The sequence below is a fragment of the Aegilops tauschii genome, chromosome 1 (genome assembly GCF_002575655.3).
Source record: "Aegilops tauschii subsp. strangulata cultivar AL8/78 chromosome 1, Aet v6.0, whole genome shotgun sequence".
Taxonomy (NCBI): domain Eukaryota; kingdom Viridiplantae; phylum Streptophyta; class Magnoliopsida; order Poales; family Poaceae; genus Aegilops; species Aegilops tauschii.
Genome location: NC_053035.3, coordinates 131,230,798 through 131,253,455, shown reverse-complemented (window position 1 = coordinate 131,253,455; position 22,658 = coordinate 131,230,798). Strand labels below are relative to the sequence as shown.

Here is a 22,658-nt window from a genome sequence, read left to right as displayed (position 1 = left end):
GGCGGCCGACCCAAACGGACAAATGCGCCGTCCGTTTGAGTCGGCCCATTGGAGTTGCTCTTACGGTTTAATGTGTCATCTTCCTCACTAATTCTTCCTTATGGGCAGTCTGGAACTGCAGAAATAATTTGGTTTTTAACAGAACAACAAATACTCATTTTTTGCAGGTTATCTTTCGAGTCACTGCGTTGATCCGTATGTGGTCGCTACTCACTCCGACGGAGGCCAGGGAGCGTTTGGTTACTGGATCTATCCGATGGGAGATGGTAGCTCAGGCTATTTTTAACCGGTTTGGATGGCGGTTATGTAATAGGATAGGCAATTAGTTTTCCCATCTTTCTTTTGCCAGCCGGTTGTGGCTTTACTTTTACTCTTCTGCTCTTTGTGAGCATTGTTTGGTTCGTTGTTTGAGACTTCAAGACCTGTGTTGAACTTATTTGATGCATCGGAATCTCCCCTTTTCAAAAAAAATAATTAATTCTTCCTGATCGTCACTGACCGCTCCCCGCGGTTCTCACCGCGACCCTCCACCTCAGCCCGCGAGCTCCCCCGGTAGAGAAAAATCTTCGTACGTATGGCTCATGTTGAGCGCGCAATCAAATCAGTTGCGGTGTAACCATCTTGGTCCCTGCTTGACTCTTCATTGATCTCTGCATCCGCCAATTAATCCCAGCAGCACTGAGAACCATGTAGTACCTTACCTGCCATGCCAAGCAACAATGCCAAGGCGATCGAAAGGAACGGGCACCGGATTATTTAGTGGGTGTGGAGCGTGCTCCCTTTCTGAACCACTTGTCTTTCTCCTCTCTCGTTTGAGTTCTCATGCTGCTCTAGGAGCTCCACACCCAGGCCAGGCCAGGCACGCTCCTCCTTCCGTCCGCAGGCCCCAATGGCAGAATGCGAACTTAATTCGGCGACGGGCCCTGGCCGCGCAGCCACGCTGGATCAAGATCCCGGGACGGAAGCTGCAAGCCCATGCCCCGCCAATGGTGGTTCGGATGTTAACGCTCAGAGGTTAGTGATGTGGAATGGAAACAGAAATATACGTATGTAGTATGTGCATGTGTGTACCTGCTTTCTGCTGCGTCTAGACGGTTTTCTGCAAATAACCTTTGGAGAGCTCTCCCACTAACGATAAATTGAAAATGATTCTATTTCCCGCTATAGCGTTCAATTTCGAGTCATTTAGCCAACTATACCGCTATACAATACCATCCTTGCGCCTTTTTCTTCCTTATTTCTGATATATATGATGCATTGATGGAAAGCTTGGTTACTGAATTAGGACGACTAATTAGTGCTTTGGTTTTGATGTTTGAACATGTGTATATGTCAAGTATATGTGATATATCATATATGATGCCAGATTATGTACTTATTTTTTTTTCCAATTTTTCATGATTTAAGGAAAACGCTAAATGGGTCTTAGCTTTGCTATAGCTTTTGTCCGAGCCACCGCTAAATGGCAGAGCCCGCAATTCAAAACATTGGCTTCCGGTGCATAGTTTGTTCGCACGTTGCATGTGTGTGTGTCTTGATTGATTGTCGGATAAGTTGATCCTTTCGCTTCAACCTGCATGCATTTGTCCAATTGTTCATTTGAAAAATGTGTTTTGCAGTTATGGCAATCTTTTCATTTGGAACTCAACTTTATGTTTCGCGTAAAAAATTAGTGATTTCCAAGGAAAGCTCAAAATGACATTTGAAATTCAAATTTGTTTCGTATTTCTTGCACTCCGGCACCAGCATGCTATCGCTCTCTAGCCTTGGTGTCTAGCCTTGGCATGGCTGGGCCATTGTGAGGGTGGTGAAAAAAGAGAGGGAAGACATCAAACCTTGCTAACAAATGTGTGTTGTTAGAGCTTGAAGTTTCAAGATCCTGGTTCCTTGGAACCTGGTATTTGAAAATAATAATAATAATAATAATAATAATAATAATAATAATAATAATAATGAAATTTCAAAGTTTCAAAAACTCAATTTGTTTTTATGTAAAAACCTATACATGCTAGTTATGTATCTGTAAATTTTCATTAAACAATATGAAAATTTGTAACATACACAAACAAACAATTTTCTTGCCAAAAAACATGTTTGATTAATGTATTTGTCTTTTTTGGGTATATCACGTATGGATATATAATTTTATGAAATTTTGTATGCACCTGCTATACATGTATGTGTACATGCATAGTTTTGGGGGTTTTTCTAGATGTGGAAATAAGGGTTTTTGAGAAAAAAGAGGTAAAGGGCTATCTAGAGGCCAACACAAAAATGCACTTTTTGGTGTTGTTGGGCTTGCTATGACGTGGGCCTAGTTTCTAAAATGGACCCTTTGTATCATAGTAAGATGCAAAATAAGGAATAGAAGGATGTGGAAATAGAGTATTCAATATTAGAGAAAACTTCCAAGAGGTTAAGTGGATAGAAATTTACAATAAATCTAATGTGATCTGTAATTAAATCAAACAACTTTTTTTTTTTTTTTTGCGGAAAAAAAGAATTCTCATTACTCAAGGAGGCTTCTCAGCGAGAGCCAGGTTTATAACAAAGTCCATCCCGGCAGTAAGCCAGACTGCTGTGCGCGGAGTGCTACGGCCATAGGCGGCCAGCTCATGACTAATCATGTTCTGCAGACGGCTACAAAGAGTAAAAGAGATCTCCCTAGCATCGCTTTCAGCCAACCTACGAATCTCCTTTATAAGTGCACGATGTGACGATCTATCCATCTCGCGTGCTGTAATCATCGACACCGCCTCCGCGCTATCCAACTCAACCAGAATAGGTAGGTTAGATCGGTGCAAGGCCAGCTCCAAGCCTTCTCTGCACGCTTCTAACTCCGCCTCTAAAGCGTTGTCACATGTACGTAGCTCCCTACATGCGCTGTAGATGATCTCGCCTCTGTCATCACGCAGGATCATACCTCCTCCCGCCGCACCTGTGGCCGCTATGTAGCTCCCATCCGTGTTCAACTTAACCCAGCCCGGCTGGGGCGGTACCCAGTGTGCGCGCACCTTGGGCGCCGTACTTTCTGGAGCGCGTGGTGGTGAAGGCAGGACCACCATCTTCCCTTTCTCTAGGTTACCATCAGGATGTTGCTTTATGCACATGAGTGAGTTGATGTATCCGTGCAAAAAGCGTCGAGAGGCTTCGGCAGTGGGCGGCGCCTTGTCGTGTGTGATCTCATTCCGGACATGCCATACTCTCCACATGGTCATGAGCACCACCAGTCTCGCCGTCTCATCCAAGGGGTCCAGCAGTGAAAAGATCCACTCTGGGCCAGTGTTGACGATGGCCTCCACCTTGGGGATGTTCCAGTCCAAGGCCATAACTCGCCAGAGCTCTCTTGCCAGGGGACACCTGCAAAGCGCATGGAATCCATCCTCGCGTTCAACACCACACAAGGGGCAAAAGTCAGTAAGCTCGAGGTGTCGCGAGGCTTTATTGGCCCAAGTAGCAAGTGAGTTGGTGACGACTCTCCAAGCGAACACGCGTACCTTAGGGGGAGCAGGGCACCCCCATATGATCTTCCAGATGGCGCGACGACCATCCGGTGCCCTGCTCGTGGCGGAAGCCGAAGGACGCTCGCGCTCGTCCATGGCCAGGCGGTAGGCGGACCGAACGGTGAAGATACCGTTCCTCTCCGGTGCCCATGCAATAATATCCTCGGTGACGCGGGTCGACGTACGGATACTGGTGATGACGTCGACATCCGCAGGGAGGAAGTAGCGACGGAGCAGGTCCATGCGCCAGGACCCCTCGCCATCCAGGAGCTCCGCCACCCTCCTTAGGCGGCACGTACCCTGCAGGGATATGGGTTGGCGTGATGGCTCCCTAGGCAACCACCGGTCTCGCCAAATGCGGATGTCCTGCCCGCCCCCGACGCGCCATATGATGCCCTTTTTCAAGAGCTCAAGGCCGTGCTGAATCGCCTGCCAAGTCGGAGATGCATTCCCCGAGAATACTGTATCTTCGAGGCGCCCGTCGTGATAGTACCTTGCCTTGAGAACCTGCGCACACAAGCTGGTGGGATTAGTTAGCAAACGCCAAGCCTGTCTCGCTAGGAGCGCCTGGTTGAAGAGGCGGAAATCTCTGAATCCCAAACCACCCTTGCTTTTCTGAGCTTGTATCCTTGGCCATGCTATCCAATGTGTTTTCCGCTTGCCTTCCGATGCCCCCCACCAAAAATTCCGGAAAAACTTCTTAATATAGAATTCTCTACAAAAAATACATTTTTTAATCAAGTAGGTGCTTAGTTGTGCGAAGATCAAGGGCTCCCTTGATTCAAAAGAATGTCATAGGATTCTTAAAGGATTTGGTTCCTTAGGAATTTTTCATAATTATCATGTTTAAAAATTGTATTTTTTTCTATTTCTCAAAAATTCTACGAATCAAACAGGCCTCAAGCGCCAATGCGTATGCTCACAAACATTATGCAATAACGGGTAATATATTAATATGAAGATAACACCAATCACATCTGACATTTGCAAGAACACAATATAGAGACCTAGCCAGACATCAAGGATGCACAAATAAGAAAAAAGATTAAAAAATAAAGAAAGTTGACACAACCAAATGACGTGCAACAGACCAGCAACAACATCGTCCATTCCGATTTATTCATCAAACATCATCCATCATCTTTGATGACACAAAAATAAGATACATAGGCACTAACATTCAGGACGTATTTTTATAGAAGAAGCTCACCCGGATAAAATCGTAAAAATTTGCCCTCCAGTCTGCAAGGTGCGCCACAGCGACCTAGCCATCAGTCCTCGATCCTTGACAACACATAAGCTACGAAAAAGGTTCTTGATAAACAATACCTATAACGTACAGTACAAACGGCACCATCACACGATGCAATGCAACCACTGCAGGATGGTCACGAACTGGTCAACGGCGGCCAACCGTGTCAGTGTGTACGAGCGGAAAGATCATACCGTGGGGTCGGTAGGCGGTAGCGGCCGAATCCCGAGCGGCACACGGTCCTTCCCGTGTGGTCGTATGGTGGCGCCCTGGCGCGGCAGTGGGTCCGGTCAGGGTCGGGTGGCGACCCGCGACCCGATCGACGCGGCGGCGCGTGCGAGCGAGACCAGACCAAGCCACACCACCTTTGTTCACGCCTACTTTTCTCTTCCCATGTTCGTATTTTTTCTCGTAACGAACTTTGCTTTTCTCACTTTCCAGAGACCACCTGCCCCTGGACTGAACATGCACGCCTAGATCGCACCTGCGCTGCACAAACCTACCACCGCAGAGAGAGAGAGAGAGAGAGAGAGAGAGAGAGAGAGAGAGAGAAGGCTGCAAGCATTTTCTCAAAATTTACAGCCTACATTCCAGCACGGGAGTAGTAAAACGTGTAGAAGGGTTTGGTTTGGTGGAACTAGAGAGAATCCGCGCTCATGGTTCAACGTTCCGCCGGGTGTTGACTCCGGGCCGTTGAAAGATTCGTGCGCTGAATTCCCGAGCGAGCATGTGCTTTTCTTTGGCAACGGGAAGAAAAATGATGACGGGTCAGAGTAATCAAGGCCAGCCCGGTCAGTATAAACTGTCGAGCTTGATCTTTTGGCGTCGGCTACGCGTGTGCTACTACAGCTTCAGCTTGGGGCTGGGGCACACACCAGGGAAGGGATCACCGGTCCGTTTTTTCCTCTTCTCATTTTTAGTTTTCTTTCTTTATCGGGCTCCGTCGAAACCGGGTGGAAAGCGACGGGGCCTGAGAACGAACGCGCGCAAGTTCATCTCCTTGTACCCCTATATACTCCACTAACTCCAGTGGCTCGGTGGGAGTGCGATGCTCAATTGTAAATCGTTCGTGCGACTGCTTTCCGTTCGTTGGCTGCTCGCTGTCTCGTGACTGTGCTGACCACCACATGTTAGCACCGCTGCTTACCACATGAGGCCACGATCCGACTAAAAACTTGTTAACCATAAAGAAAGAGGGCAGAAACACAGTGATCAGCCCCTACTGGATAACTCATATGAGGCACACACACACACTAGGCAATCATGTTCAAAGGACCACCGGGGAGCTAAAACGTGGAGCAGAGTTGTCGTATTAGCTCCATCAACAGAATAACCATCAATCATCAATAAGATAGTTTTGTCAACAATAAGAAAAACACTCTATCAGAGTCGTTAGGAGGGCATTTCATATTGAGCAGTGAGCCTTGATATTTGGAGTTTGGAGCGTTGGTTTAGAGTGCGCTCCATCCACCAAACACTATGAATTTCACCGTCCTCCTCAGCCTCTCGCGTGGCGTAGGCGAGCATGCCATCAGAAAGCATGACAATCAGTGATTGCCGTCACGTGCCAACTGCCTCGAGGTCTCTCCCACCATGCTTTTCCGTCACCCTTCGCCTGCTGCTATAATAATGTCGTCACCATGGTCGAATAGCTCACAACCTCCACTTCCAACACGGATGCCCGTAACTAGTTTCTCCCCCTCAATCATCATGCCGCTTCCCCTGCGGCCGGACTGGGTGTCGCTCTCGAAGGAGAAGCGGATGATGGACGATGAGCTGGCGGAGGAGGAGGTCACCCTCATCACTAAGGAGGAGGAGGATCGCCGTTACGCGCTGGAGGCCGCACGGCAGGATCCCGCCCTCGATGAGTGTTGGGATTGGAATCCGGGACCTCCTCCACTATTTGGGATATCCAACACAGCCACAGGTACATGAAATCCCGTATTAGCAGGGGAGGTCTCGCCCCACGCAACTCATATCGGGCACCACATGCTCCCAAGTGCCTCTTTGTTAAGGAGGCATGGATGAGCGCTATGTCGCCCATGCCTCATGTGTCTATCCCGGCAACATCTTTAAGCATACCGACGCTAGGTAGGCGTTGCGGGTAGAGAGCATCGCGCCATCTAGCACCATTACGAGGAGAATCATGCGGACTTGGCGATGGAGAGGGAGCGCATCAGATGAGACAAAATCAACATGAACATGGTGACATTCACCGAGACAAACCACGCCCCATTGGGCCTTGCCTCTCTTGGAAAAAGGTCCTCCATGGCCTCGACGACGATTGGCAGGAACGACACGGAGACGAGGTCGCCGGACCTTCATGCCGTCGCTTGTAGAGGACGTGTCGAGTCATCACATAGGCATGTGCCCTTGCACTGCATTCACTCTCGTCGTGCCAAGGAGCAACTAGTGCTCCTCCCCAGACGTAAAATCTCATTAGCTTAGTAAAAATGTTGCTAATTGACTTTTCTACCCCTATGTAACCACTTTGTAATGCAATGTTATCTCTGATTAGTGTTATAATCCCTGAGATTGAGTTTGTGAAATTTTTAGTTGATGCAACAAAAAAACATAAATGAAAGGATACGGAGGTTGCATGATGCTCACTCTACATTTGTGCGCCACGACCCAAGAGTACTTTGAATGTACTCGCAAGCAACTCAAGAGTGATAACCGAATAATTATGCAAGGCTCTACTGCTAAATTGGCATTTTTTCAGAAAGCTAGTTTTTCTCATGCAAGTATGATCAACATTTTATCAAGGATATGAATGCGTCTGGAACAAGTATTAGGAGGTTACAGACATCAACATCGAGAAGGAGTTATGAACAACTCATGCTCAAGCTCATCGTGACTTCCTCACGATTCACGTCAACATGATTACCAAACCGTGTTGTTTTCCAGAAACATATGGACATAGTCTAAGCAGCACCACCCAACTGTCCTTGACCGTGGACATGGCTATTCGAATAGTTTTACACTCTGCAGAGGTTGCACACCTTACCCACAAGATCCGGGGAACTTCCATGTCATCCACGACCCGCGGTACCTCAAGTACCCGGGGTAAGCACCCGATCACTATCTTTCCCTAGACGACACTAACATAGAGTCCACTCGATTGGTAGTAACCCCCGGGCCCAACATTCCACATCTTAAAATTGCGGAGCCTCGTTCCCATATTCATCACATACCACAAGCACGGGGTACCAACGGTGTGTCCGGTGCCCTGTGAAAACAGTCATGGCCGCCCTACCTGGCACGACCCCGTCCCGAGAGAGCGCAACAACGACTCTCCCGTCACTAGTAATGCGGGCTCCAAGCTAGTATCGGCCTAGGTAATCAATAATGCCCTTTCCCATATAAGGGTAGAGTGGTTGCGCATGTTTGGTTGGGACGGTCGACAAATCTTAAATCTAATCCGTCTCTATAAACAACACTTTTATCAAGCCTCGGTACACTACTTCTCCACCAAGTAGTGACCTAGTTCATCATCATCTCCCAGGGGCATCAGTGGCACCCACTGGGGCTGTTTGCAAGTATGTCAAACCACACTTGTTTCTTTTCATGCATAACCCTGACACATTTTGCGTAGCCAACTACTACAGCATATTTCTCCAATCCATCAACACAACTCTAAACAAGGATAGAGTCATGAACAATGCAAGTACCAACGGGTATGCAACGGAGGCAAGCCCAGCAAAGTTGCCATTCAAGATACATCATGCACTCGATGAAACAATGAAAATGCTCTCATGATATAAAAGGGTTCAACATGGTCAAAGGGCTGCTTGCGGTTCATCAAAGTCTTCAAATCTTCTGGTCCATCTCCGAGCATTTTGTCTACTTCGTCAACTATCGTTGAAAGCAATCATATAAGCAACACAACAAGGCTGAAAATAAAAGTGCTCTAAAAATAGGAGTTGGACTTTTCTAGGATACCTCTGGTCATATGAGGAATGACCAAAGTGGTTTCATTGGAAGTGGATCAATGGGTTCCTTTGAACATTTCAATATGATGGAATCAAGAGAGTAGTGGATTTGCAAGAAGTGTACAGAAGGATTATTTAAAAAATGAGAAAAGGCACCCATCTAACAAGGAATGATTTTTGAAGCATCTAGGAGTTAGTTTCACTGGATTTGGAGTTGAAATGATTTCCCTAGGTATTTGCAAAGTTGACAAACATGAAGAAATGGCTCATTATTTTTTTGTGGCACAGAAAGTATTAATAAAAATGTTCATAACTTAAGTTATGAACTCAGATGTATCTGGAAATTTGAATCATGGCATTTGGATTAAATTTGAGCCCTCTGTGATTTTCTAAATTTGTCACAGAATTAAGAAAATTGGAATTTACTAAATAAGTGTGAAGGAAAGTTCTGTGGAAAAATGTGCAAGCTCCTCTATGAGCTAGAGCATGATTTATAGAGTCACTAGAAATTTGAATCATCAAATTTGGGGGTAATATGAAGTTTTACAAGTTTCTGGAAAAAGAAAAAGACAAAGGAAGGGGGGTTATACCTATACTGCGCACTGGGTGCAACATAGCGCCGCAGTGCACTGGGCCGGCCCAGCTGCACGGCCACGCGCGTGCTGGGGGCCACGTCGATGGCGCCTTCACTGGAGTGCGCCTTCACTGGAGTGCGCCTCCCTGTGGTGAAAACGCTATGCGGCCTATGCCGCCTCCACTTAAGCGGGCGAGGCGTGGCCCACCCGTCAGTGGCCCCTGCCCACTGGCCGGCCGACAGGCGGGGCCCAGCTGCAGGTTCGTCCGCTACCTCCCGCGCGGGCGCGACGGGAGACAGAGCGAGCGCTCGACGGCTGCCGTCGGTGCTACCGGCCACCGTTTTTGGAGGTCCGGCCACCGGCGTGCTCAGCGGAGAGAGACGAACCAGGGAGACCCCACCACGGGTGCCTGCGTCGCCGGAGGGGAGCAGGGCTTCCCCCGCAGCGGACGGTGGCGTCGGGCGAGAGGGGTTCTGGGGTTGCGGGGCGCTAGAGGAGGAGGTAAAGGGCGGAGGAGCCTCGCCGGCGTGCGTTGGCTCCATTGGTGTCCAAAGGAGGGGAGGGGAGGCTTCGGTTTGCGGGAATTTGGGCAGAGATCGACGGCGGCACTCCGGCCATGGAGGGAGCAGGAGGGCACGAGAGGAGGTGCAGGTTGGTCCAGGGGGTGCACGGGAGAGAGAGAGAGAGAGAGAGAGAGAGCAAAGGAGCTCCAAAGGGAGGTCAGGGGCGGCCTTATATGGCGAGGCCACGACTCACCGTGGACGCGGCCTACGGGCACCCACGGAAATGGTCGCGGTGGCCACGGGAGGAGGCTCGGGGCTGTCTGCAGCGCTCGTGGGCGTGGTCCAAGTCGGGGGAGAAGGAAAGGGGGAGCGGGGCGTGCTCCAGGAGGGTCCCGAGCTCGCGCGCCCATTGGCTGAGCCGGGCGGCGTTGGGCACGGGCAGCAGGGGGTGAGAGAGAGGGGAAGAGGAGGGGGCCTGCACGGCTGTCGTGTTGCGGACGTCGAGGACCTCGACTAGCGCGAGGGGGAGGCTCGAGTTAGTCGAGGGACGCGGCGTCAACGGTCGGGAGCGCGATGACGTGCTCCAGAGCGCGTCTTTGGCCGGCGTCCGCGGCTTTTCGCGCGCACCAGCGCGTCCACTTGTGTCTGGCAGTTGTAGGGCAGAGTAAACAATGGGAAAGTGGCATTGGATGCTCTGGGAAGCCACTGGAGGAGCGGTGGGGTTGAGAGAGAGAGAGAGGGAAAACTGCTTTCCAGGGGAGACAAATGGGTCTCTGCCCCCCTTAATCATTGCTCCTTGGGCAGCAAAGCATGCAGGAGGTAGAGGAGGACCAGGTGAGGCTGTGGGAAGAGTTTCATCTCCTGGAGATTAGTGGAAGAGGTTGAAACTTGCATTTTGAAATTCTGCCATAATGTGTTTGATGGTAGTTTGGGCAAGGAATTTAATTTCACTTGATATGAAACTAAACAGGATGAAATGGCACATAGAAGTAGGGTGTTCCACCAAGTTTGAGCTCATTTGGGCAAAGTGGCCAATGTAACTTTGGTAAACCCTAGAAATCAACAGAAATGGCTTTTCCAAGATTTAGTCATGCAAATCTATTCTCCTTGATGCACCACTTGGTGTAGTGTCATCATTTGAGGATTTGAACATGTACACAAAAATTCAGATCAAAAGGACACATTTGGCAATGTAGAGTTGTTCAAATTTGGTTCTGGACAGAAAGGGTTTTGAGGTACTTTGATCAAGATATCCTTCTCTCCAACTTGTGCCATTTGGTCTAGATGCATTATTACACCATTTGAGCATGTTCACCAAGTTTGAGAGCATTTGGACATGTTTGGCAGTGCAAAGTTGTTCAAACTTGGAAAAGGACAGAAATGGTTTTGAGAGGGTTTGGTGGTGCTATGTTGTTCCCCATGACATGAGACTTTGTAGGATCCTCAAGAAGGTCATTTTTGACATGCTAGAATTTCCCTGTATTTAATGGATAATACTTTCTTTGTAAACATTTCAAAAGCTTGAAATGTCTAGAAATAGTTTTTGAGGTATTTGACCAATAATTTGAACATGAACATGTGTTGAAACTCTTATATATGGACAATATATGTCCAGTGAGCTTCCTTAAATTTTCTCAAATATTTTTGGAATATTAAAATAATTTTAACCTATTAAAGACCATTTCTGGCCTTAGGAAAAAGCCTTTAAATAAAATATTAAAACAACTCTTAAAATAATATTTTTGTGGTTTCTGGGTGTCCTATATCTAATAGGAGTCAAATATAATTTTTGAAAGATTTTTCACACCCTTAATTAAGTACTTGTAATTCAAGTCTCAATTCAGGGGTTTATGGAAAACCTAATTTAGAAAATACTTTTTGGCCAAAATATTTTTGCAAGAAATTATTTTTATGTCCTACACACATGGCATGATCATTGGGCAAGGTTTTGGATCAAGGATAAGAAGTGTAGGGATGGAAGCTACTATATGACTTTTAGAGCACTTTTGAAAATAGCACAAAAATCCAGATCAAGGCAAGGACCAAAACACTCAAAAGTTTTTGTCAAACCACAATTTATCATGATTTATTATCTTAAGTGTTGTGGCATGAAAATCAGGGTGTGACATCTATCCTCTCCCTCTCAATGTTCATCCTCTTCTGCACCTCTCCGGACTGAACTCCAGCATCTTCCTTTGTACATCCAAAAAGAGCTTGTCCTCCTCCTTTTGATCCCTTTTCTCCTCCATTTTCTTCAATGACCCCCTCTTGTTGCAAAATATGTCTGTCCATGTGGCATACATTTTGCTTGTCGCACCGTCATGCACAACCCTATCCTTCTCCCACTTCATCCCCCTCAAGTGCCTATTCCTTTTTAGCTCAGTCCCATGTCTGCCCGCCCTTCCACCTGACTCATCACTGTCATCCAATTTGATAGATTGGTGAGCTTGTGCCATCGTTGTTCTTCTTCTTGACAGGGTTTTAAAGATCTCCAGAGAGGTTGGAGCACTTTGGTTTTCCATTCAATTCCATCCAACAGTGGGACATAATGAATGGTTTTTTCTTAACTTGATGGTACAAAGTGGCTGCAAACCCCATCTAGCAAGCAAAAATCACACAAACATAATGCAAGAAATGAAGCAAGCAAGAAAGATGATGACCAATGTGAAGCCGACAAAACTTACATGGCTATTGACTCCAATACCACTTTGGTGCCTATTCACCACTTGTGCATAGAAACTTCAAACCTTGTTCACAAACTCTTGGATTGCAGACCATCTACATTGGAGACAACACTCCTTGCGAGTGGTGGATTGGATGCGGCTCCACGTAGTGCTTGTGTTCAACATACCATGGGTGGATGTTTTACCAATACTAGGAGCCCTTTTACTCGGTTCCACATATATGATCCATGTTTGTGCCCAGCTAAGCATTACAGAACAAGGCATTTTCATGGGTTGAGTAAGCATTTTCTCTTGCCTTCACCTTCTTTTTTTGAGTGCTCGATGATTTCCCAACATCAAACATAGACGAACTTTGATCACACATCTCATAATTTTGAGGATCTTGACCGTCATTTATCATATCCATCATAAATTAGTCCTAAAGATGCATCACAGTGAAACCACCGTCCTAAAATTGATTTGATAAATGCTATGGGGCAAAAAGAAAGCACGGTCATTTTATTGAGGCATATTGTCGTACACTTGGTGGGCATGTCCGGCACTAGAGAGATTCCCAACATTGTCCCCGACTGTTGGAGTTGCGACGACTCGTACGCCTTGTCTTGAAGCTAATTGGGATGCCCGAGCATTGCGAAGTTGGAATTGGCACAGGTGCGGGCAAGATGGAAAATTACAAGGGTGTCCGGTTGGAAGTATTGTCGGCTAGCCGTTGCTCTAGTTACCATGAACAAAAAGGTTGTCGGTTCAAAGCGATGTTGCAAAAAAGGAGGACTGAAGCCATGCATCAATAGAGAGTTGTAACACTGTATAGCTTATGCAGTCGCCAAGGACCATAGGACCCCTATCTCCCAGTGATGTCTGCTGTTAAGAGCTTTCCTTGGAGGCGAGCTTAAGAAGAAGACGCACCGACGATAAGCTAGAAGCCAAAATGAGGATCCCTTTCAAGGCGGTTCCCGCCAATGCAACACACAATCGCCGCCGCTGCCGACCGCCCACCAACAATGCATGGGAGGAAAGTACTCCAGACCAACACCTTGAAGAAAAGTGAGCCTTACGATGCATGGGAGGAAAGTACTCCAGACCAACACCTTAGGGTTTCTGTCGGAACACGAGAAGGGGGCAATAGTGCCATATTTGGGCCTTGATGAGAGTGTTGAAGTAATAAAGCTTGCCGTTGGCCCGAGGTATATTGACATGTTGGTTCGTTTAAATCCATCTAGTATGCAATGGAGATGTACGTTTGTCTATGGTGAACTGAGAGCAAGTGATAGGCACCACATGTGGGAATTGCTAAGGAGATTAAAGGGTATCTCAAATGCTCCTTGGCTGATGGTGGGGGATTTTAACGAGGCGATGTGGCAATCTGAACATTTCTCCGCTGCCAAGAGATCTGAACAACTAATGGAAAACTTTCGCGAGGTACTGTCAGATTGTAACCTGTTTGATCTGGGTTACAAAGGTCCTTGCTGGACCTATAACAACAAGCAAGATGGAACGAAGAATGTGCGAGTTAGACTGGATAGAGGAGTTGCTAGTCCCGAGTGGTCGGACAACTTCAAAAAAGCCACTGTGGAGCATATATGCTCTTCTAGATCGGACCACTTGCCGCTTCTTATCCGGCTTGGTAAAAGAAAAGAATGGAGACCGAAGGGAGAAGGAAATCAGAAGGTGTTCATGTATGAACATATGTGGGAGCGCGCTAGCTCGCTACAGTCCATGATTGATTGCACCTGGACGAGAGGAGGCCCTGCGGCGAACCTTCAGATTTTCACAGAGAAGCTAGCGAGTATGCAGGAAGAGCTCAAGCGATGGGCTGAGAGGGACTTTGGATCAGTCCTAAAACAGACAACACATATAAGAAATAAGCTTAGCATGCTTTGGAATTCACCGTACTCTGCAGAACAGCAGATTTCCATCAAGAAATGGTCGGCTGAGCTGGATGAGTTACTACTTCGGGAAGAACTCATGTGGAGACAGAGATCTAGAGCCACATACTTGAGGGAAGGAGACCGGAATACAAAGTGGTTCCAGAGAAAATCCACCTGGAGGAAGAAGAAAAACGACATAACCAAACTGAAAGACAACTCCGGTGTGTGGAAGGAAGGCGAGAAAGAGATTCAGGAGATGACAAGAGGTTTCTTTCGAGCGTTGTATGAAAAAGAAGATGAGGTTTTCCCACATGAAATCTTGGACCATATTGAGAGGAAAGTTACGGATGATGTTAACACGAAACTTACCAAACCGTTTTCTGCAAAGGAGGTTAGTGATGCTTTTTTTTCAAATTGGCCCGCTCAAAGCCCCGGGTGCTGATGGATTCCCAGCTCATTTCTTCCAGAGGAATTGGGAGGTACTGAGGGACGACATTGTGAAAGGGGTACTGGGTTTTTTTGACACTGGAGTTCTCCCAGATGGCCTGAACGATACGGTAATAGTTTTAATCCCGAAAAGCAAGGACCCTCAGACCCTCAAAGACTACCGCCCGATCAGCCCGTGCAACGTCCTCTACAAAGTAATCTCCAAGTGCCTGGTTAATCGGTTGCGGCCTCACTTAGATGGAATCATATCTGAGACACAAAGTGCTTTCGTCCCGGGAAGATTGATCACGGACAATGCTGCCATTGCTTTTGAGTGCTTCCACAAGATTCAACACAGCAAGCATCCGCAGAACACACATTGCGCGTACAAGCTCGACCTAGCTAAGGCCTATGATAGGGTGGATTGGGAGTTCCTAGAAGGCATGCTACTGAAAACGGGTTTCAGTCAAAAGTGGATAGGATGGCTAATGCAATGCGTTATCAGATACTCGGTGCGATGCAATGGAGAGTTGCTTGAACCCTTCGTCGCATCTCGAGGTTTGCGTCAAGGAGATCCACTTAGCCCTTATCTCTTCCTGTTTATTGCGGATGGTTTGGTTAAGCTCATAAATCTGGAAATCTCACAAGGCAATCTGTCGCCGCTAAAGATTGCAAGAAGCAGCCCCGGTATCTCTAACCTGCTCTTTGCGGATGACAGCTTACTCTTCTTCAAAGCGACGCCAGAGCAAGCCCATACCGTGTAAAGAATCCTCTCCTCCTTCCAGAGGGCCACCGGACAGCTGCTTAGTGAGAGTAAGTGTTCGATTCTTTTCAGCGAGGTGTGCCCTTTGAGTACAAGAGAGGACATAAAAGCAATTCTGGGGGTGGTATCCACGGCTTTTGAAGGGAAGTACCTAGGCCTACCGACACCGGAGGGTAGAATGAAAGACGAGTGCTTCCAGCCCATCATGGACAGGCTCAAGAAGAGGTGCACCGATTGGTCGGAGAAAACCATGTCATATGCGGCCAAAGATGTCCAAGTGAAGTCAATTGTACAAGCGCTGCCTTGCTACACTATGGGAGTGTTTCTACTCTCGATGGGTTTCTGTGAGAAGTACAAGAAGATGATTCGGGATTTCTGGTGGGGGGGATGAAACTGGCCGCCGCAAAGTTCACTGGATGTCGTGGGAGCGCATGACGAGGCCAAAGAGGGCGGGTGGTATTGGATTTAGAGACATGCACCTGTTCAATATAGCCCTTCTTGCCAAACAGGGGTGGAGGCTGATTCAGAACCCGGAGAGCCTATGTGCCCGTGTGCTCAAATCTAAATATTACCCAAACAGCAGCCTGTTGAACACCGTCTTTGCTTCTGATGCTTCGCCGGTGTGGAGAGGTATTGAGGCAGGGCTGGAGCTGCTGAAAAAGGGCGTCATCTGGAGAGTGGGCAATGGAAGAGATATTCAGATTCAACGGGACCAGTGGTTACCAAGGAAAGAGGGTCTGATGACAGCATCATTCATAAGAAGATCGCGTCTCCGGTGGGTGAACCAACTCATGCTTCCAGATATGAAGGAATGGAATGTTCCACTTATCAAACAAATTTTCCATCCTTTCGATGCTGATGATATTTGTAGAATCCCAATCCCTAGATCGGATGTGAGTGACTGCATTGCCTGGCACCCTGAAAAGAATGGGATATTCACAGTGAGGAGCGCATATAAGCTGGCGGCGTCAGCAAAGAATAAAGCGGCCTTGGAGCCCTCGAGCTCGACAAACAACTCGGAGGACCGTAGCATATGGGATTTGATCTGGAAAGCTGAGGTTCCTCCGAAGGTGAGAGTCTTCGGCTGGAGGGTTGCAACAAACACCTTGGCCACGAAACGAAACAAGTTCAGGCGTACGATCACGTTCGATGCGACGTGTGATATATGCGGCTGTGGGGATGAGGATGAACACCACGCAGTTGTGGGATGCATCAAGAGTAGAGCACTCATGCACAAAATGAGGGAGGAGTGGGATATCCCATCGGAAAAGCATTTTCGGAATACTGGTGAAGATTGGCTACAGATCCTACTGAGCTCCGTTCCGAAAGATGTTCGCGCAAAAATCTTGTTGCTATGGAGATGCTGGCACCTGCGTGACAATTGCATACACGGGGATGGCAAGGAGCCGGTTTTAGTATCCGCCGCCTATCTGTCGAAGATGCATGAGGAATGGAAGAACGTGGGTGAAGCCGGACAGGTGCTTGCCGGGAAGGACTGTGGGCTTCAGACAAACTCATGCCCAAGTACTCATACAACTCAAAGAAATCAGTGGACTGCACCACCGAGGGGCATAGCAAAATTGAACACCGATGCCTCTTTTCTCCCAAACACTAGCCAGTGTTGGGGAGGCGCAGTCGCTCGAGATCACAAAGGATATGTCTTCCTGTCTGTTGGAAGAGAGCTGGGCGAAGCTAACGACGCTCAGGAGGCGGAGGGGAAGGCGATCTTGATGGGCTTGCAAGCTTTGGCGCCTCGCTATAATGGGAACATCCTGATAGAGACTGACTGTAAGTCTCTCGCGGATGATCTCCAAGGAGACGGCCAAATCAGGTCAGCAAGTTATGGACTGATTATGGATATCAGATCGCTGCTCGGAGGATTTGAGAGCAAGCAGATCGCTCACGTTGATCGTCAGCGAAACTCTCTTGCACATGAGCTGGCAGCAGAAGCTAGAAGATCTGGGGATTTCTTTCTGATCGCTAATGTCCCTACTGGGTTACGTAACTTGATGTTCTCCGAATGTAACCCCCCCACTGGAGTAAGCATGTTTACTCTAGTCCTCAAAAAAAATTAGGCCTTGAAGAAAATTTGGTTGCTTGTGGGTGGCCATCATGCTCACCTAACCAATTTCAGGTTTGGGGCCTTCAAACCGATAAAGACCTCCAAACATCTAGTTGAGCATGATTGCCGATGCTATGGTCTTTGCCTTTTCCCATTTCCCATCGCAGTGGTCACGCCTCCAACCGTGGTCGTCAGCCACGACGACCGGCGTTTTGACATTTACCTCTTGCCATCACGGTGGTCGGTCACACCACCCTTGAACCATGGCCGACAGCACGACGATATCACTACTCATGCATTCTAGGGCACCACCGCGTCTTCTGCTAGCCATATGAACAAGGGGCTCTCATCGCCACCTTTACCATCGAGGGCTTGAGTCATATGGTTAACCCTAGTCACCCTACCATTGATGGAGTGCTCTTGGCCCCGACCATAGCTAGTAGTAGTCAGACCTGGTGTCTCCCTCCTCTCTCGCGGCTCCACCGGAGGGAGAGGGACGCACCTACTACTAGCCCGGTGGCAGCCATATGTCCGTGGGGCCTAGGGGTGTGTGTACAATTGTCAATTGAGCAGGAGCCTATACTAGTATTCCATTCCAAGTGCCCCGCGCCGACCACCTTCTTCAATCCGCAGCCAGGCGAGGCTGCTGCCCTCCATGTTCGTTTCCCTCTTCTTTCCATTTTGTATTGTGTACGTACAATAAAGAAGAGTTTGTTTAGTCCCCTCGTTTCCCCTTGTCTTTGTCATGGGTAACGAACGAACCAACCGGGAAGGAACCTTCGTCTCTCTCTCTCTGTCTCTCACCATCCGCGTCCCCGACCATTCCTCCCTTTCCCACGGCGCGCCCTCCGCTCCCCTCCCCTCCTCTCTGCCTGGCGGGCCCTCCCCGGCGGCCACGGGCGTCGGGGTCGCCTCCTATAAATAGGCAGCGCTGCTCCCTCCCGTCTCCACACCATCCACCGCATCCCATCCCAGGACATTAAAAAAGGACAAGAGCTCGATTCAAATCCAATCCTGCGCTACGTATCGCGCTTCTTCCGTCCGTGCGTTCGTTCCGAGGCCGAGAGTTTGAGGAGATGGCCGGCGGCGGTGTCGAGGACGTCTACGGCGAGGACAGGGCCACCGAGGAGCAGCTCATAACGCCATGGTCATTCTCCGTCGCAAGGTAACACCGCTAACCAAAACCGACATGTTCTGCTTCCTGATCCAAGCCAATCTTACGGCGGATCCCCCTCCGGCGGGGAAATGAAGCTCCATGGCAAATCGGCCTCCGCTATCTTGTGAAATTTTGTTGGTGCGGCGTGCGTGGGTGCGTGCTCCTGCGGTGATCCGCACCGGTACGGCGAGATCATGCGATTTCGGTTTCGGTCTCGCGTGACTTAGGATTTAGTCGGCAACTTACTATTTCGGTTGTAACCCATCTTTTCCTTCCTTCCTTCCTCACGCCTGCCAAAATATTTTCTTCGTTCTGGGATATCCTGCTCTGCCTTGTTAGCACGGACTGCGCTGAAAGTTCTCGTTCGCGTTACTCTGTTTCTCGACGTTAACACATGCATGATGACATTTCCCTTGCGTGCAATCAACCAACAGTGGGCACCAGCTTCTGAGGGACCCCCGGCACAACAAGGGGCTGGCCTTCTCCGAGGCGGAGCGCGACGCGCACTACCTCCGGGGCCTGCTCCCGCCGGCCATCGTCTCCCAGGAGCACCAGGAGAAGAAGATCATGCACAACCTCCGCAGTTACACCGTGCCCCTGCACCGCTACATCGCCATGATGGACCTCCAGGAGAGGAACGAGAGGCTCTTCTACAAGCTCCTCATCGACAACGTCGAGGAGCTGCTCCCCGTCGTCTACACGCCCGTCGTCGGCGAGGCCTGCCAGAAGTACGGCAGCATCTACCGCCGCCCGCAGGGGCTCTACATCAGCCTCAAGGACAAGTGCGTCGCTCTCTTTCTCTCTCTCTCTAGCGCTGTGCGTTTCTCTCTGACAGTAAACTGTTCAAGACTGGCGTGCATGTCTGACATGTCAAGCACTTTTCAGGGGCAAGGTGCTCGAGGTGCTCAAGAACTGGCCTGAGAGGAGCATCCAGGTCATTGTCGTCACCGACGGCGAGCGCATTTTGGGGCTCGGAGATCTGGGCTGCCAGGTATCAATATGATCGATGATGATCCACCACCAACCTTTTTCTGACTCCTTTCAAAAAAAAAAAGAAAACCTTTTCCTGATTGTCAATGCTCATGCATGTTATGATGATCTTGTGCAGGGTATGGGTATTCCGGTTGGCAAACTGTCTCTGTACACCGCCCTCGGAGGAGTTCGCCCATCAGCTGTAAGTGTGGTTCTGAATGTTCTGAAAGCATGCAAGGATCAAAACCAGTGGATCGTTCTGCTGACTGATTTATATTAACAATGTATTGATCGTGATGCAGTGCCTGCCAATTACGATCGATGTTGGCACCAACAACGAGACATTGCTCAACGACGAGTACTACATCGGGCTCCGTCAACGGCGTGCTACCGGCGAGGTAATGCCGATGGCTGCACGCAGCAGTCTACCAGTGCATACTGTGGTTATTATTAGCTCGCCTCTGCAGCCAGTGAGCCGGGCAGACTCTTTTGACATGTCGTCGATGCTGAACTTTGTGTTTGTTTCAATGGCTGCCAGGAATACCATGAGCTTCTTCAAGAGTTCATGAATGCAGTCAAGCAAAACTACGGCGAGAAAGTCCTGGTCCAGTTTGAGGACTTTGCCAACCACAATGCATTCGATTTGCTCGCAAAGTACAGCAAGAGCCATCTCGTCTTCAACGATGATATTCAGGTGCTTCATTCATTCCCGTACTGTTGGTGCCAAGTCATCACAAGGCTGTCTTTATTATCTCCAGAGACACTGAACAGAAATGGTGATGTTGCAGGGCACAGCATCAGTGGTCCTCGCAGGCCTCTTGGCGGCCCTGAGGATGATCGGTGGAGGCCTTGTGGATCAGACTTACCTCTTCCTTGGTGCTGGAGAGGCTGGAACTGGCATTGCAGAACTCATTGCTCTTGAGATGTCGAAACACGTAAGACAGCAAGCTCTCTCTGCATTGTCTACGGATCAGCCAGTCCATGGTGTGTTACGTATCGCTGATATTGAGTTGTTTGTACAGACTGAACTCCCGGTGGACGACTGCCGCAAGAAGATCTGGCTGGTGGACTCCAAGGTTGGTCGCTCATCTCATCTCAGGAATTGCAGCAAGGTTTAGCACGACGTTTTGTCTCTGACACGTGTCGTGGTATTGTGCAGGGTCTGCTTGTCGAGTCCAGGAAAGAGTCTCTGCAGCACTTCAAGAAGCCGTTCGCTCATGAGCATGAAGAACTGAAGACCCTGCTGGAGGCCGTCCAGTCCATCAAGCCGACCGTGCTGATTGGAACCTCCGGCGTCGGGAAGACCTTCACCCAGGAAGTGATCGAGGCCATGGCCTCCTTCAACGAGGTAAGCCTATCACATTTATTTCTTGATTCGAGCTGCAGAGGCGCTAAACAGAGGCCGTGTGAGAAATGCAGAAACCCGTCATCTTCTCGCTGTCGAACCCGACGTCGCACTCGGAGTGCACGGCCGAGGAGGCCTACACCTGGAGCAAGGGCACGGCGGTGTTCGCGAGCGGCAGCCCGTTCGACCCCGTGGAGTACGAGGGGAAGACGTTCGTGCCCGGGCAGTCCAACAACGCCTACGTGTTCCCCGGCTTCGGCCTCGGCGTCGTCATCTCCGGCGCCATCCGCGTCCACGACGACATGCTCCTCGCCGCCTGTAAGTATCTGCATCATCCCCTCTCGCGCGTTTGCGGCGGCTGGTGACTGAATCTGAATCTGAATCTGATGGGTGCAGCGGAGGCGCTGGCGGAGGAGGCGACCCAGGAGAACTTCGACAAGGGGCTTATCTTCCCGCCCTTCACCAACATCCGCAAGATCTCGGCCAGCATCGCCGCCAAGGTGGCCGCCAAGGCCTACGACCTGGGTCTGGCCAGCCGGCTGCCGCGGCCGGACGACCTGGTCAAGTACGCCGAGAGCTGCATGTACACCCCGCTCTACCGCAGCTACAGGTGAGCGTGGCGGCAGTTTTGCGGCGAGGACGGACGGAGTCATCAACCAATAAAGTCAATCTCCTTCCCCCACATGCCAACCAGCTCAAGCTTCAGCGACGCAACCTAAAACATAGGCTTGTTTTCTTCTGTGTCCGTCTATGCGTATGTGTACTCTTGTGCTGTTCTACTTTGCTTTGCTGTACTGTAATGTACTGTTTACGGGAGCACGGCACGCACCTGTCTATCTGTGTCGAGGTGCGCCATCGTCGTCGTCGATTCTTTTGTCAGATTGAGTTAAACGAGTGAATAGTTTGATGATTTGTGTTACCAGGGTTGCTCTTTTACTTCCCACGCTCGACAAATGTGCTCAAGAATTGGGATGGGTTTGTGGACGCGGAGTTTCTAAGATCGACCTCAAATTAGCTCGGGTGAACAGTAAAATTCAAAAATATTAAAATAAATTTAAAAAGATTCTGAAATTATTCCAGAGCAAAAATTGATAAATGTTTTCGGTGCTCATAAAATTCCATGAAAGAATGACATTCGTGGAAGAGGTGGCAACCATGACTTCCGCGAATGTCATTTCATGATAAAAAATTTCAAGCACTTAAAACAATTGTCAAAATTCATTAGAAAAAAATCAGTTTTTTTTTATTTTAATTTTTTTGTGAGTTTGATGTTCATCGCGAGCTCAATTAAGTGCTTGTAAAGAAATGACATTCGTGGAAGTCATGGTTGCCATGACTTCCACGAATGTCATTTCATAATGAAAATTTACAAGCACTTAAACATTTGTCAGTCATCAGTAAAAAATATCATTTTTTTATTTTTTTGCAAGTTTGTTGTTCATCGCAAGCTCAACTAAGCTCGCGAGCAGAAGATGGCTTTTTTGTGTTTGGTCAGCTCAAAGATCTGAGCAAACACTGGCGGGCGTCCTCATCGATCAATCTATATCGTTCCTCCCATCTTCGCAGGGCGTCTTTGAGAGTGTGTTTAGGTCCAACCAGACGCGCGCGATGCAATAA

At 48.7% G+C, this 22,658-nt stretch overlaps 1 protein-coding gene across 2 annotated transcripts; it reads left to right on the top strand.

Moving 5' to 3' along the window:
• The first annotated feature begins 674 nt into the window (after nucleotides 1-674).
• LOC109755579 (NADP-dependent malic enzyme, chloroplastic) lies at nucleotides 675-21,960 on the top strand. 2 transcript variants are annotated; one of them, XM_020314476.4, is made up of 11 exons: nucleotides 675-1,014; nucleotides 19,159-19,506; nucleotides 19,610-19,715; nucleotides 19,833-19,898; nucleotides 19,999-20,094; nucleotides 20,235-20,390; nucleotides 20,485-20,631; nucleotides 20,719-20,772; nucleotides 20,856-21,044; nucleotides 21,116-21,359; nucleotides 21,438-21,960. In XM_020314476.4, the coding sequence occupies exons 1-11, from the start codon at nucleotides 890-892 to the stop codon at nucleotides 21,653-21,655; spliced, it is 1,749 nt and encodes a 582-aa protein (XP_020170065.1). In that variant the 5' UTR covers nucleotides 675-889; the 3' UTR covers nucleotides 21,656-21,960. The 2 variants fall into 2 exon arrangements, with proteins under 2 accessions (XP_020170065.1, XP_020170073.1); XM_020314484.4 differs by lacking the exon at nucleotides 675-1,014 and adding an exon at nucleotides 18,085-18,733.
• Nucleotides 21,961-22,658: the final 698 nt, after the last annotated feature.

Bases quoted from the DNA above. Each gene is read 5' to 3' on its own strand.
- LOC109755579 (XM_020314476.4), top strand. From the start codon at position 890: ATGGCAGAATGCGAACTTAATTCGGCGACGGGCCCTGGCCGCGCAGCC. The intron at 19,899-19,998 runs GTAAGTGTGGTT...ATCGTGATGCAG, and splicing joins GAGGAGTTCGCCCATCAGCT to TGCCTGCCAATTACGATCGA. The intron at 20,632-20,718 runs GTAAGACAGCAA...TTGTTTGTACAG, and splicing joins CTCTTGAGATGTCGAAACAC to ACTGAACTCCCGGTGGACGA.